The sequence below is a fragment of the Somniosus microcephalus genome, chromosome 3 (assembly GCF_052327205.1).
Source record: "Somniosus microcephalus isolate GS21.2 chromosome 3, FLI_Smic_1.0, whole genome shotgun sequence".
Taxonomy (NCBI): Eukaryota; Metazoa; Chordata; class Chondrichthyes; order Squaliformes; family Somniosidae; genus Somniosus; species Somniosus microcephalus.
In genome coordinates this window covers 279,790,895-279,805,813 of record NC_140989.1, presented here as the reverse complement: position 1 = coordinate 279,805,813, position 14,919 = coordinate 279,790,895, and the positions used below count along the sequence as shown (strand labels likewise).

The 14,919-nt window shown below is 46.7% G+C and overlaps 1 protein-coding gene across 1 annotated transcript in view; it reads left to right on the top strand.

Moving 5' to 3' along the window:
• The window catches only part of LOC147121997 (cytosolic phospholipase A2-like), a 225,818-nt gene that overhangs the window by 69,792 nt on the left and 141,107 nt on the right, over window positions 1-14,919 (top strand). The window contains exon 3 of the mRNA XM_085982614.1: window positions 8,659-8,740. Within this exon, the coding sequence (XP_085838740.1) occupies window positions 8,659-8,740 (82 nt within the window). The remainder of the gene's footprint in view (window positions 1-8,658; window positions 8,741-14,919) is intronic.

Sequence of the window (14,919 nt, the reverse complement as noted above, 5' to 3'; positions counted from 1 at the left end):
AGGATGCAAGGGATGCACTGATCTTGGCCAGATTTGCTTAGGCTGCCCAATCGAACACATTTGCCTCGCACCTTCTTACCACACCATTGACAATGGACAAGAACCTGTGGCTTCCTATCACTCTGACCACCATACTGACAATTCCAAGTCGCCCTGAGCCCTCAATGTGGAAGTCCCATTTGCAAAATGACAATGCCCACAACATCAACAGTTTGCCATCAAGTCATTTTATATCACACAAATTCACGGATGGCATTTCAAAATTAAACACAACAGAACACCCAAGTGACTACTTGTGCTTTATCATCCTCTTACGCGTGCTCCTACGTGGTGCTTCCCCTGTGGCTTCAGCAGATGTGGAGGCCCCTTGCTCACTTTCATGCTGCTCCTGTCTTGACACCTTTGGTGGGCGTCCTCTGGGGTTGCGAGCCTGTGAAGGCTCACCAACAGTCTGCTACTCCTGCGGCTGTGCAGGGGCTGAGACGCCGATCTCAGTAGGGTGAGGACTCTGGTGGGCTCTGCAGTGGCATGGTCGTGTGAGCGCTTGGAGAGGAGTCCCCACTTCCTTTATTGTCTGCCACCAACATCCCTCTCATGGGTCAGCCCCACTTCAGAGCTAGCAAATGGCTTGACAGGACCTTGCTGCACTTCAGGGGGGCCATGAGGACCCATTTCTGTACTGGAAGTCCTACTCCAGAGGACTTCCATGAAGCTCTGGTTTCTCTGCTCAATAGCTGACCATCGCTCCTCCAGAGATGTCAGTCTATTCTGAACAATGACCATGTTTTCAAGACCCTGACGACTTAGCTCCTCCATGGCCGTAGCCATCCTCTCCTCTACCGTAGTCATCCTCTCCTCTACAGTAGTCATCCTCTCCTCTACGGGAGCCAGCCTTACCACGAAGGTAGCCATCCTTTCCACGGAGGTTGCCAACATTTCTGTGGTGATGCATTCATGTGCCAATGCCTCCACAAAGGCTCTGCTCATGTTAGCGATGGACTCCTCCATCCGCTCCACACTTGCAACGACCCTGGAGACAAAACCTGCAGAGACTCCTGCACCTGTTCCTGGAGTTCCAGCACCACTCTCCTTCTGGATGGACCCGAAGGCACAGGGTCGCCATGCAGCTGAGCCGAGCTGGGAGAGTCTTGCGCCCTCCGACGAGGACTCTCCACTGCTGTCCCTGTCTCCACCATCTGCTGATGCTCACTTGTGAGCTGTGATACACCAGGTGACAACACTACTCTATCTCCCGAAGGTCCCACCAAGGTGTGAGTGTCTTTGCTGGTGCTGGGTGTGCGTAATTCTGCTGACGCTGCGCCCTCAGAGGTTGCAGCTTCCTCTGAGGAGTCTGGTGGCTCAGGCTGTTCCTCCTGGATAGTGGGGAAGGGGGGCTGATGATGGTCCTGTGGGGGAGTAAAGGAAAGAGTTAGACATGTGAGATAAACGTTGCATGCACATCGAATTGTGCAGATGCTCATAAGTCAATCTGTTAGAGCATTAGAATCAAGATCAGTCACTCATGCAATGTCAATGAGAGAGAGAGATGAAAAATTATTCTGTCACCAGCTTGCTCTGATGCGCCCGTCTGTCTGTCCCCCACTTGCGCATCCTCCTCGACTCCCACGATCTCCAGGGCCACCTCCTCTGCACTGGTGAGCTGGGCTATTGAGGCTGGCCCTCCTCCTGTCTTCGCCCTTTCCCTCTTATTGTGGGCTCTCTTTTCCTGCAATGAGGGACACAAGTGGAGTTTGAGTGAGAATGAAGGAGTGAGTGTAGCGAATCGATAGCATAGATGCTTAGAAGGACAGAAAGATGGAGTGATGTCCCAAGACCAAGGGCCCTCCCTGTGTGTTGTAAGTTGTTGGCATAACATAACAGTGATGGGGAGTGTGAGGCCTGCATAGTTGAATAGTTAAGTGAATGTGAACATAGAGAGAGAGAGGGAATGTTAAGGGTGCAGGGATATAAGGGTCAAGTGGGATGTAGAGGAGGAGGTTGACAATGAAGAGTGGTGGGGATGAGAGGCGATGGGGAGCAGATTGAGGGTCATGGTGAAGTAATACTTTTCCTGTGCGGAGAAGGTCATGAAACCTCTTTCTGCACTGCAGCCAGGTTCTACTGCACATTGAGATGGCATTCACCTCCTGTGCCACTTGCAGCCACACAGCTTTGGTCTGCTGGGGAGGTTTCTTCCTCCCGAAGAAGGAAACAGCACTTCCTTATGCGCTGTTGCTCCCTCTGCCAGAGCTTGGAGGGAGTCCTCATCAAAGCGGGGTGCACACTTGGGCCTTGAGCTTGCCATGGTTGCACCAATAATCCTTCAGAAGTCTCAGCATCAAAGTAGTTCGGCAGAAAATGAACCAAGGCTGCTTGCAGGCCTTAAATGCAGCTGCATAGATGACGTCATCAGAGGCGAGTTTCAAGACCAAAAGACTCATTGGGCCAGGGGTTCCCACATGCTGGAATTCAAGTGCCTAATTAGGGCAAAATCACTCAATTGTCCCGCCTCATATCGGAGGCGGGGGCGGGACCCGCCGACCACCTGATCCAACCCCAACCCGCCCCCAATGACAAAATCCAGCCCCTAGTGTTTCTTGAACATAAATTGTAAAGCAACATTGGGCCACAGAAGTAAATGGGTCAAGAGATCTTATCCCTAAGATGTTGATCACAAGTCTTGCTTTTGGTTTCTATTTGATTCTTTCAAAATAGGATTTTTTTTTAGTAATTGAAGACTTTTCCCTTTAATAGAAGGTCATGAATTTGAGTATATTATATGGTTAATATTTGAGCTCAATTGATTATAGATGGTTCTCTGCAATATTGTTGGATGGGCAGCGTGGAGGTCAGGTATTCCCTCCTGTGTTAGTTAGAGGCCTTGTGCCTCTTTAGTAATAGCTACTGCCAGCTGACTGAAGGTTGCTTCTTCAGCAAGCTCCCTTTACGTTAGCTGGTGCAGTCTCATGCATCACCCTCTCCAAGTGCTAGTAATTTTAATTCCTTGCATCCTACTTTTCTGAAAATATTTAGAGGAGAGATTGAACAGTGATTTGTTTTTGTTGTGTATGTAATATGTGTGCTACTTTGAACCTATGGACAGGACTGCACTACTTGTAGGGCGTAGTGATACGCAGTACCACTCCTGGCCATAGGGGTATAAATAGTACTGTGGGTACTGATCTCCCCTCAGTTCCCGCCTGTGGGCATGAAGTAAAGACCTACGTGCAGTCCCTACCTCCAACCAGTAAAGACCTGTTTGAGTTATACGTTTAAGTCTTTGTGTTAATTGTTCAATACAATACACATACTTAACACTGGCGACGAGTCGGTTCGAACCCTGCGGCAGTTATTCCACGGCGGCTTCGTCCAAAGACAGGACGTTGAAGAGAGGTTTCAATCCTCAACACCCCACTCAAAACTGAAGGGCAGCAGAAATCCTGACAGCTTCCAGCGACTGGAAGCGACAGGCATTAGGACCCTGAAGCCTCCATAACCTCGTGGGTAAGCCGAGCAGCGTTGGCTGCAAAGACAGGGCCACCGATCGGGAGATAAGGGCGATTGCAATCCCTGATAAGAGCCGCGGTGAAACGCGCGAGCGGGTAAGCCAGAGCCCGGGAGGGAGCGAGCAAGAGCCGCGCGAGCGGGTGAGCCAGAGGCCGGGAGCCGCTTCAAGTGCGAGGCGCAGCGCGGGCCAGCGATCGGGACCAAAGATAAGGGCCGCACTCGGACTGAAAGGCGCGGCGGCTGCAGAAGCTCAAGGTGCGAGAGCCGCGGTGCACAGCGCGGGCTATCGATCGCACAGAAGATAAGGGCCGAGAGCCGCTTCGGTCGGGAGCCACTTCGCGATCCAGCGATCGCATCCGCTGATAAGGGCCGCACTCGGGCGATCGCGGCGAAGATAAGGGCCGCACTCGGGGGCTGAAGGGAGACGGCGTCGGGGGACGGGTGAAGACCGCCAAGCGCGGGAAAACCGCCATTTTGTGGGCGGAGGACGACGGCAAGAGCGGGAAGCCGCCATCTTTGATAACAGGTAAAGAAAATAAAATCTGAGAAATTGCAAATCTACAATGCCTAAACACGGGAATATTAGCACCTTTGATAGTGACCTCGAAGATTGGGCCATATATGTTGAAAGAGTAAAAAATTATTGTAAGGCCAATAAAATTCGTGACCAAGATAAAGCTCTAACATTATTAAATTTAATGGGTGCGAAGCCATACGGGCAATTGAAACACCTGTTATCACCAGATGAACCGGCGGATAAGACGTTCGATGAGATTGTTACTGTCCTGAAAGATCATCTAAACCCCACGCCGCTGATGCTAGCGGAACGATTTAAATTTTACGACAGAAGGCAGCTACAGCATGAAAGCAATGCTGAATATTTGCTGGAATTGCGTAAATTTGCGAAATATTGCCAGTTTGGAACGGGACTGACAGATGCACTACGAGACAAATTTGTGTGTGGTTTATTTAAACAGGATACACAAAAGCGACTGCTCGAGGAGAATGAGCTGACGCTTGAGAAGGCGGTCACTATGGCAGCAGCACACGAAGCCGCAGCGAGAGGCACGGCAGTAATGCAGCTACGGTCACCGGAGCTCAGTGCACACAAATTGGGTGTGAGTTCTGGCAAATGTTATCGTTGTGGAAAGACAACGCATGATCAGAACCAGTGTTGGTTTAAAAACCAAGAATGTAGAACTTGTGGTAGGCTTGGACATATAGCTAGAGTATGCAGGTCAGGGAAGAAGACCAGCAACAAGAAGTCACCGCAAGGAAAATACGCAAAGGTACACAAGGTGACCGAACAGGAGTCCGATTCAGACGCTAGCAGTAATGAACTGGCTAGCTTAAGAGTACTCAACGCTGGTAAGGGTGCAGACCTCCAGACAATTTGGGTCACTCTTCAGATAGAAGGAGTCCAAGTAAAACTGGAATTGGACACTGGATCGGCATTGACGGTCATAAATAAGAAAGATTACGGAAAGTTATTCCAACATATTCCCCTACAGGATACGGGGATTATATTGGAAACATACACGGGGCAAAGAGTGTACCCCATCGGGAAAATAGAGGTTGCAGTGGTCCACAAGGGCGAAGACAGTCAAATAATGGACTTATATGTGATATCTGAAGGAGGTCCTCCACTACTAGGACGGGAGTGGATTAGGAAAATGAATATGGACTGGCATTTCCTACAAACAATAACGAGTGAGAACTCGGTGAAGATAGTCGGCCCAGACTCTGGAACGGATGATGGTAAGCCCAACTCAGGTGCAAAAGACAAAGTTTCAGCACAGAATTCCACTGAGCAACAACAACATAGTTTAACTGTGGATTCTGAGTCTGGCAAGTCTACTGATATGCCCATTTCTGAGGGACACCGGGCTCGAACTCAACTCCATTTCAAACTACAACAGCAATTAGAACAAATGCTTCGCCGTTTTGAGCAAGAGTTGAATGCAACGAAAGAGTTCTTTGATATCGAGTTGGAGAATCTGGAAAGACAACAGAAGCAGCTGATGGAGAAAATGGAGCAGGAGCACACAAAACGTCTGATGTCAGAGGAGTTAACGGTCAGCCAACTCCTGCATATGCTGAAGGACAGGACTCTGAAATGGGAAAAACTTGAACACGAACTTCAATATTCAAACGAAAGGGGTTCGGAGCTCTCAAAGGTTATTGGAAGAGCTGAGGTGGCAACACAGACTGAGATGACTGCAACAGAGCAGCCCTTGGATGCCAAAAGTACGCTGACTCACGTCAACGTAGAACAACAGACCGCTGAAACAGCTGCTCCGGTAGAGGGATTGAATAGTCCGATCAATCAATCTCCAAAAGAAGTTGAAGTAGTAAAATCTCAAATGAGGTCATTAGTAAACGACTTGCTGAAAGCCCAGAAAAAGCTGGATGAAGAGGTACGCATGAAGAAGTCTCTTCAGGAAAGATGTCTGGACTTGGAACAAAAGCTGGCTAACGCCCAGCTGGGTATGGAGGAAATAGAAGACCCTCTCGCTGGCCTAGATCAGGACGACACCGAATATTACTATGTCCTGTCCTGCCCAACTTGTAACTTCAACTCCCACCATACAGAAATCATGGCGGAGCACCGAAAGTCTACGGAACATCGGGAGAAGGTGGCTCTACTACGGAAAAAGGAGGAAGAGAAGGAGGAACTGCGCATGCAGCTGGCAGCTGACAGTGGAGCCCAGAGAGTCTCCAAGAAGCAGAAAAGGAAAAGTCGAAACAGAAGATGACCCATCTGAACCATTATTACCTCTACCAGATCACACACGTGGTCCCTCCGAACGGAGCCAATTCAGTTCGGAAGTTCAAACTGTTAAATCCATGGAAGGACTATTGAATGAGTCACTCCAGCAACGTGAACCGACTCCACCACAGAGATTGAATCTGTGAACTGTTTTCCGCAGAGACTGAATCTGTGATCTGTTTTGACATGAAGTTATCTATGTATCTATGTTATTCTGTTATGTAAACCTGAAGTTATATATGTTATTACGTTATGTTAAATGGGGAGATGACTGTAAAGCTAAGAAGGGAGGAATGTTGTGTATGTAATATGTGTGCTACTTTGAACCTATGGACAGGACTGCACTACTTGTAGGGCGTAGTGATACGCAGTACCACTCCTGGCCATAGGGGTATAAATAGTACTGTGGGTACTGATCTCCCCTCAGTTCCCGCCTGTGGGCATGAAGTAAAGACCTACGTGCAGTCCCTACCTCCAACCAGTAAAGACCTGTTTGAGTTATACGTTTAAGTCTTTGTGTTAATTGTTCAATACAATACACATACTTAACAGTTTTCACTTTTCTCCTTTTAATAAAGCAATGACATTACGGTCCCGCTGATGATTAGGAGCTGGGCGTTGGCAGCACTAATGATACACGGCCTCTAAGTCACAGCTAAGTTCTTTGCGCTGTCTGCTTGACAGGGTGATCTGGTTGAGCTCTCTGTAAAACTCCACCTCTTCAATTATCCCATTAAGACTATGAAAGAGGATTGAACCAAGCCTCTCAGAACACCCTTGATGCAGTTTGTCTACAAATTATTGCTCGGCATTGTCTACTGGAAGAAAAGCGCCACAATATTGTCAAGAATTGACTTGAACGTCATCATGTTGTGTAGTTCTCCATTGGCTCTTGCGAGAATAAAACATTCAATGCCTTTATGCAGGGTGAGAATTCACGTTGTTCTAATCCTGCGATATTCCTGGCTCTTGGACTGTGGGTATATCTTGCCTCCCGTGCCGTCCTGGTAAATCAATCTATATATAGTAAATATGTTTTGAATCTACCTTTTTGGAGATTTGATTAGGTTTTCTTCCTTTCTGTGTAAAGGAACTTAAGGATTTTCTGTGCTTTTCTGTGGTCCCTGCAGAATTCTCAACAACCTGCATTGTTCCATTCTTGAGGTCTAATTCAGGGTGAGCATCTCCATTCTTTGGCAGCCATGAGTAGGGCTGACCTACAATATCTAGCGATCACACTGTTCTTTAAAGTGAAACTGTGCTCTTGGACACAGTAGAGAAATACCATGCTTGTGCCTTAACAACTGGCTGTAGTCTTAATCAGCTTTTTAGGGCTTGGTGTAGGACACCAAAGTGAATGATTACTGCTGTGAATGTGGGAAGCCACTTATTGTACTCTGTATTTAGGTCAAAAGTATTAACTACTCCTGTACCTAAGGCAGTTCAGATCTTCACAACTGTATGTATCAACATTTCAGTTTGTTTTTGGACTGCTGCAGCCCGTCACTGGAAGCACTGGTTATGCTGTTGAATGATAAACACATTAGAGCTGCAATTCATGCTTGTCAGGCAGCTAAAACCTGCTTTTGACAGGCGGAGGCGTGACTCTGAATTGTCTCGAGAACTGTTCAGAAAAGCTGTCGGGAATTAGATCTGTTTTCCATTGTCGTGAATTTTGCTCGGTGTCTTTGTAAAGTCGAACCTTTACTTCAATCGTTCTGCCATGTGTTGGGGAAATTTGCTATTTGTGTTTTAAAATAGAGGGAAAAAAAGTGCTCCCAATCATGTTGGAGAAATAAAACCGATCCAGTTCTCAAATCTGCCACTTGGACGTACTCCCCTCCAATAGGTTATCGGAGAAATGTTGTCGCTGCTTTAACATAGGGTTGACAGTTGGACTTGCTCCTCTCCTGTGGGTCATCAGAGAAATGTGGAGCAAGTGGGGGGAAAGTACTATTGAAATTGAGTACTAACTGCTACCCTGGTGCTCCTCTAGGTATGGTGGTTCTATGGCTTGGCTTGTGGGAGAATGATGCCCGTTTGATGATCTCTCTGCATTTACATTACTAAGACTCATTCCTTATTTGTACTGAAGTGTAGTTCTGCCTTCGGGATAAGAAAGTCTGCTTTAGCAATCTACATCTAAACAACTGAACCACTAAATATAAAAGGGCCTTTTAACTCTCATAAAGAAGTGTGCATGCTGTACACTCATGGATTTAAAGGAGTGGCATGCACATAACTATGGTAACTATGAAAACAGGGGTGTGACTTGTGTCAGATTTCATATTTCCTAAATTTGAAACCTTTTTAAAGAAACTCAGAGCCTGTTTAAAGAGGGTCTGCACAGTTTAACCTCTAATTTCCTATCTGTTTTCCAGGTAGAACACCAAGTTTCCCATAGATTAACTGTGTCCATCCTACGAGCTAAAAACGTAACAAAGGGAACTTTCGGAGATCTACGTAAGTACATAGAAACATAGAAGATAGGAGCAGGAGTAGGCCATTTGGCCCCTCGAGCCTGCTCCGCCATTCAATGCGATCATGGCTGATCATCCAAATTCAGTACCCTGTCCCAGCTTTCTCCCCATACCCCTTGATCCCTTTAGCCTTAAGAAATATATCCAACTCCTTCTTGAATATATTTAATTAATTGGCCTCTACTGCCTTCTAGGGTAGAGAATTCCACAGGTTCACCACTCTCCGGGTGAAGAAATTCCTCCTCATCTCAGTCCTAAATGGCTTACCCCTTATTCTTAGACTGTGACCCCTGGTCCTGGACTCCCCGACCATCGGGAACATCCTTCCTGCATCTAGTCTGTCCAGTCCTGTCAGAATTTTATTAGTTTCAATGAGATCCCCTTTCATTCTTCTAAACTCCAGCGAGTATAAGCCCAATCGACCCAATCTCTCCTCATACGTCATTCCTGCCATCCCAGGTATCAGCCTGGTGAATCTTCGCTGAACTCCTTCCATGGCAAGAACATCCTTCCTCAGATAAGGCGACCAAAACTGCACACAATACTCAAGATGTGGTCTCACCAAGGCCCTGTACAACTGCAGCAAGACATCCTTGTTCCTGTACTCAAACCCTCTCGCTACGAAGGCCAACATACCATTTGCCTTCTTAACCGCCTGCTGCACCTGCATGCTTACCTTCAGCGACTGGTGCACAAGGACACCCAGGTCTCGTTGCACTTCCCCTTTTCCCAATCTATTGCCATTCAGATAATCTGCCTTCCTGTTTTTGTCTCCAAAGTGGATAACCTCACATTTATCCACATTTTAGGGCATTTTGTCTGCTCATTTTTCCCTTTGGCTAATTTATTATTTCACATGTCATTTGAAAGATTGTTTGTTTGAGCACACATCATGGTATGAGTACATAATCTAGACTGACACTCCAGTGGAGTAAATGAGATGTTAACCTGAAGCCCAGTCTGCCTCTGAACTTGTGATTCAGGTGGATATTAAAGATCTCAGGGCACTATTTAAAGATCAGGGAGTTTTCTTTGTGTCCTGGCCAACATTTCTCCCTTAATCACCAGATAAACAGACTAGCTGATCATTCATCTCATTATTTGTGAGATGTTGCTGGTGCAGACTGGCTGATAACAACAGTTACTGCACTTTAAAAGTAATTCATTGTGTTCTTGGCGAATTTTAATGTGATGAAGTGCTGTATAAATATAAGAAATTACAGTTGATATTACAAATATTATAAAAGCAAAATACTGCAGATGCTGGAAATCTGAAATAAAAACAGAAAATGCTGGAAATACTCAGCAGGTCAGGCAGCATCTGTGGAGAGAGAAACAGAGTTAACGTTTCAGGTCAAAGACCTTTCGTCAGAACTGGAAAAAGTTAGAGATGTAACAGGTTTTCTGGACTCAACATCGAGTTCAACAATTTCAGACCATAACCTCTGAACCTTTTTTTTCCCAGATGGCAGCTGTCGACCATTCTGCCATTCCCATTTACACCTCATCTAGACTCATCTTTTGTTTCTTAACTTGTCCCATTATCATCTCCCTTTGCCTTGCACCATCATCCCTTTTGTCATTTAATCTCTCCTGCCTTCCATCCTATCACAGACTTTCCCTTTGTTCTTTCCTCCCCTCCCCCTTTCCCTGCCCCTGCACTTGCTTAAAAACCTGTTACATCTCAAACTTTTTCAGTTCTGGTGAAGGGTCATCGACCTGAAACGTTAACTCTGTTTCTCTCTCCACAGATGCTGCCTGGCCGGCTGGGTGTTTCCAGAATATTTTGTTTTTATTACAAATATTACAGTTCCATTTGAAAATGAATAAAATAGCCTAACGCATTGTCGACACTGTTGAGCCTGGTCACTCTAGTTCAAGCTGTGAAGATAATAACACTGAAAAATATGTTATTAAGTTGTAGTCCTCCTGCTCTGGATTTAAAGGCCTTACTTAAAATAAAGCCCTGTTATGAAAATTCCAGCACTGTGAAATGATTCTCGGAGCCAGTAGCGTAATGGTCATAAATTGGTTAATTTTTTGATCTGCAGCCTGTGATTGGGGTTACACTATCTCAGTATAGATTTATATTGACAGGAACAGGGGAGGAGTAAAGGTTCAAGCTGAGAACCTGAAGGGAGCGAGATTGGCCTTGTTGATTAATTTGACAAATATCTGAATTTCACCCAGTTTGGACAAACCTCTTTATAAAAAAAAAAATGCAAGGTAGTTGTTTGCAACAAAGACATCTTAATATTCAAGCAAAGAAGCATTAAATTTAATAAACTATTCTTCAGAGTAAGGCAAGAAACGTTGAAAACATAGGACTCAGCAATAAGCAATCAGGTGATGGAGACTTCGTCCTGATAATGGTTTGTAGTAACATTTCTCATTTACGGCTCTTGCAGAAATTCTTTAACTTCTGGCTTTCCATTATCTGGCTAATATTTATCCGATAAGTGAGATTTATGTTTTTTGTCAAATTGCGGTTGCCAGCTCTTTGGATGCATTCCTGGAAGCTGTATCACCTGATCACCCACCTCCAACTGTCCAGCCAAGTTAAACAGTCGTTTTCCCTATGCCCAATATTTGTATAACTAGTAAACAAAAATGTTTAAAGAAAGTTTAAAAAAAAACACAACATTTTTATGATGTCCCGATGATTTTTCTCTTTGGTTGCTCTCAACAGTGACCAGAAGTTTAATCTTTAATTCCTGGAGACTCCAGGGAAATTCTGGGTGGTTAGCAATCCTATGCCAAATGTATGCTTCGTTTAGAAACAGTAATTGTCTGAAAAGCTAGTTTGACTAAGCGGTTCCACTTGTTGACTGTTGTACGGTAATTTATACTGCAGGTGGGTCTCAAGAGAGTGATCAAAGTGCAAAACTCTTTACATATGAAAAATGAAGCTGGTCTCCACCAAGTGACAATCACCCAGTCAATTTTTTCTCAGTCTCTCAATTCTTGTACCTATATCATTCAATCACATTCTTAACCAGATTCCCAAACTGACATTACCCCAATCACTGACATCACCACACTCTCTGACATTACCTCAATCTCTGACATTACCTCAATCTCTGACATTACCTCAATCTCTGACATTACCTCAATCTCTGACATGACCTCAGTCTCTGACATCGCCACACACTCTGACATCGCCACACTCTCTGACATCGCCACACTCTCTGACATCGCCACACCCTCTGACATCGCCACACCCTCTGACATCGCCACACCCTCTGACATCGCCACACCCTCTGACATCGCCACACCCTCTGACATCGCCACACCCTTTGACATCGCCACACCCTCTGACATCGCCACACCCTCTGACATCGCCACACCCTCTGACATCGCCACACCCTCTGACATCGCCACACCCTCTGACATCGCCACACCCTCTGACATCGCCACACCCTCTGACATCGCCACACCCTCTGACATCGCCTCATAAGAACATAAAAACATAAGAAATAAGAGCAGGAGTAGGCCATTCAGCCCTTCGAGCCTGCTCCGCCATTCAATGAGATCATGGCTGATCTTCTGCCTCAACTCCATTCACCAGCCCTATCGCCATATCCCTTGATGCCCTTACTAGTCAGAAATCTATCAACTTCTGTTTTGAATATACCCATTGACTGAGCCTCCACAGCCCTCTGGGTAGAGAATTCCAAAGATTCACCACGCTCTGTGTGAAGAAATTTCTTTTCATCTCAGTTCTGAACGGCCTACCCTTTATCTTGAGGCTGTGGCCCCTGGTTCGAGACTCCCCAGCAAACGGAAACATTCTCCCAGCATCCATCCTGTCAAGCCCTGTAATAATTTTGTATGCTTCATTGAGATCCCCTCTCATTCTTCTGAATTCAAGAGAATACAGACCTACTTTACTCAATCTCCTCATATGACAGTCCCGCCATTCCAGGAATCAACCTCGTGAACCTTCCTTGCACTCCCTGTATGGCAAGTATATCCTTCCTTAGGTAAGGAGACCAAAATTGTACACAGTACTCCAGGTGTGGTCTCAAGGCCCTATATAATTGGAGTAAGACTTATTTACTCCTGTACTCAAATCCTCTTGTAATGAAGGCCAGCACACCATTTGCCTTCCTAATGGCTTGCTGCACCTGCACATTCACTTTCAGTGACTCATGTACAAGGACACCCAGGTCCCTTTGAGCATCTGCATTCCCCAATCTCACCATTTCGGAAATACTCTGCCTTTCTGTTTTTTCTACCAAAGTGGATAACTTCACATTTATCCACATTATATTCCATCTGCCATGTTCTCGCCCACTCACTGAGCCTGTCGAGATCCCCTTGAAGCCTCTTCACGTCCTCTTCGCAACTGATACTGCCACCTAGCTTTGTATCATCAGCAAATTTGGAAATGTTACATTTAGTCCCCTCATCCAAATCATTGATATAGATTGTGAATAGCTGGGGCCCAAGCACTGATCCTTGCGGTACCCCACTAGTCACAGCCTGCCATCCTGAAAAAGACCTGTGACGTAAGAAAACTACTAGGCACTTGGTCTAAGTATTAAACAAGGCTTTAATCAACTGTTTTTCAACAAGGAGATCTAGTTGTGTCCTTCACTAGTTCCTGTTAAAGAATGTCCTGAGCAAGCTAGGCCCATGCCCAAGTATTTATACTCTCCCTGGACAGCGCCACCAGCAGGCCGCCCAGTATAATTTCATAAGTCATTTCCACATGAATGACAAGTTTCATGTCATCCTGTTTATCCCTACTCTTTGTTTTCTGTCTGTTAACCAATTCTTAATCCATGCTAGTATATTACCCCCAATTCCATGTGCCCTAATTTTGTTCACCAACCTCTTGTCACTCTCTGACACTACCCCTATCTCTGACATCACCTCAATCTCTGACATCACCTCAATCTCTGACATCACCTCAATCTCTGACATCACCACACCATCTGACATCACCACACCCTCTGACATCACCACACCCGCTGACATCACCACACCCGCTGACATCACCACACCCGCTGACATCACCACACCCGCTGACATCACCACACCCGCTGACATCACCAGAATCTCTGACATCGCCACACCCTCTGACATCGCCACACCCTCTGACATCGCCACACTCACATTACCTCAATCTCTGACCACAACACACTATCTGACATCACCACACTCTCTGACAACACCACACTCTCTGACAACACCACACTCTCTGACAACACCACACTCTCTGACAACACCACACTCTCTGACAACACCACACTCTCTGACAACACCACACTCTCTGACATTACCTCAATCTCTGGCATTACCTCAATCTCTGGCATTACCTCAATCTCTGACATTACCTCAATCTCTGACATTACCTCAATCTCTGACATTACCTCACTCTCTGACATCACCAGAAACTCTGACATTACCAGAAACTCTGACATCGCCACAGTCTCTGACATCGCCACAGTCTCTGACATCGCCACACTCTGACATCGCCACACTCTGACATCGCCACACTCTGACATCGCCACTCTCTCTGACATCGCCACTCTCTCTGACATCGCCGCAGCCCCCGACATCGCCGCAGCCCCCGACATCGCCGCAGCCCCCGACATCGCCGCAGCCCCCGACATCGCCGCAGCCCCCGTCATCGCCGCACGCTGACATCGCCACACGCTGACATCGCCACACTCGCATCGCCTCAATCTCTGACATCGCCACTCTCTGACATCGCCACACTCTCTGACATCGCCACTCTCCCTGACATCACCAGACTCTGACATCATTACACTCTGACATCACCACACTCTGACATCACCACACCCTCTGACATCACCACACCATCTGACATCACCACACCCTCTGACATCGCCACACCCTCTGACATCGCCACACCCTCTGACACCGCCACACCCTCTGACACCGCCACACCCTCTGACACCGCCACACCCTCTGACACCGCCACACCCGCTGACACCGCCACACCCGCTGACACCGCCACACCCGCTGACACCGCCACACCCGCTGACACCGCCACACCCGCTGACACCGCCACACCCGCTGACACCGCCACACCCGCTGACATCGCCACACTCACATTACCTCAATCTCTGACCACAACACACTATCTGACATCACCACACTCTCTGACAACACCACACTCTCTGACAACAC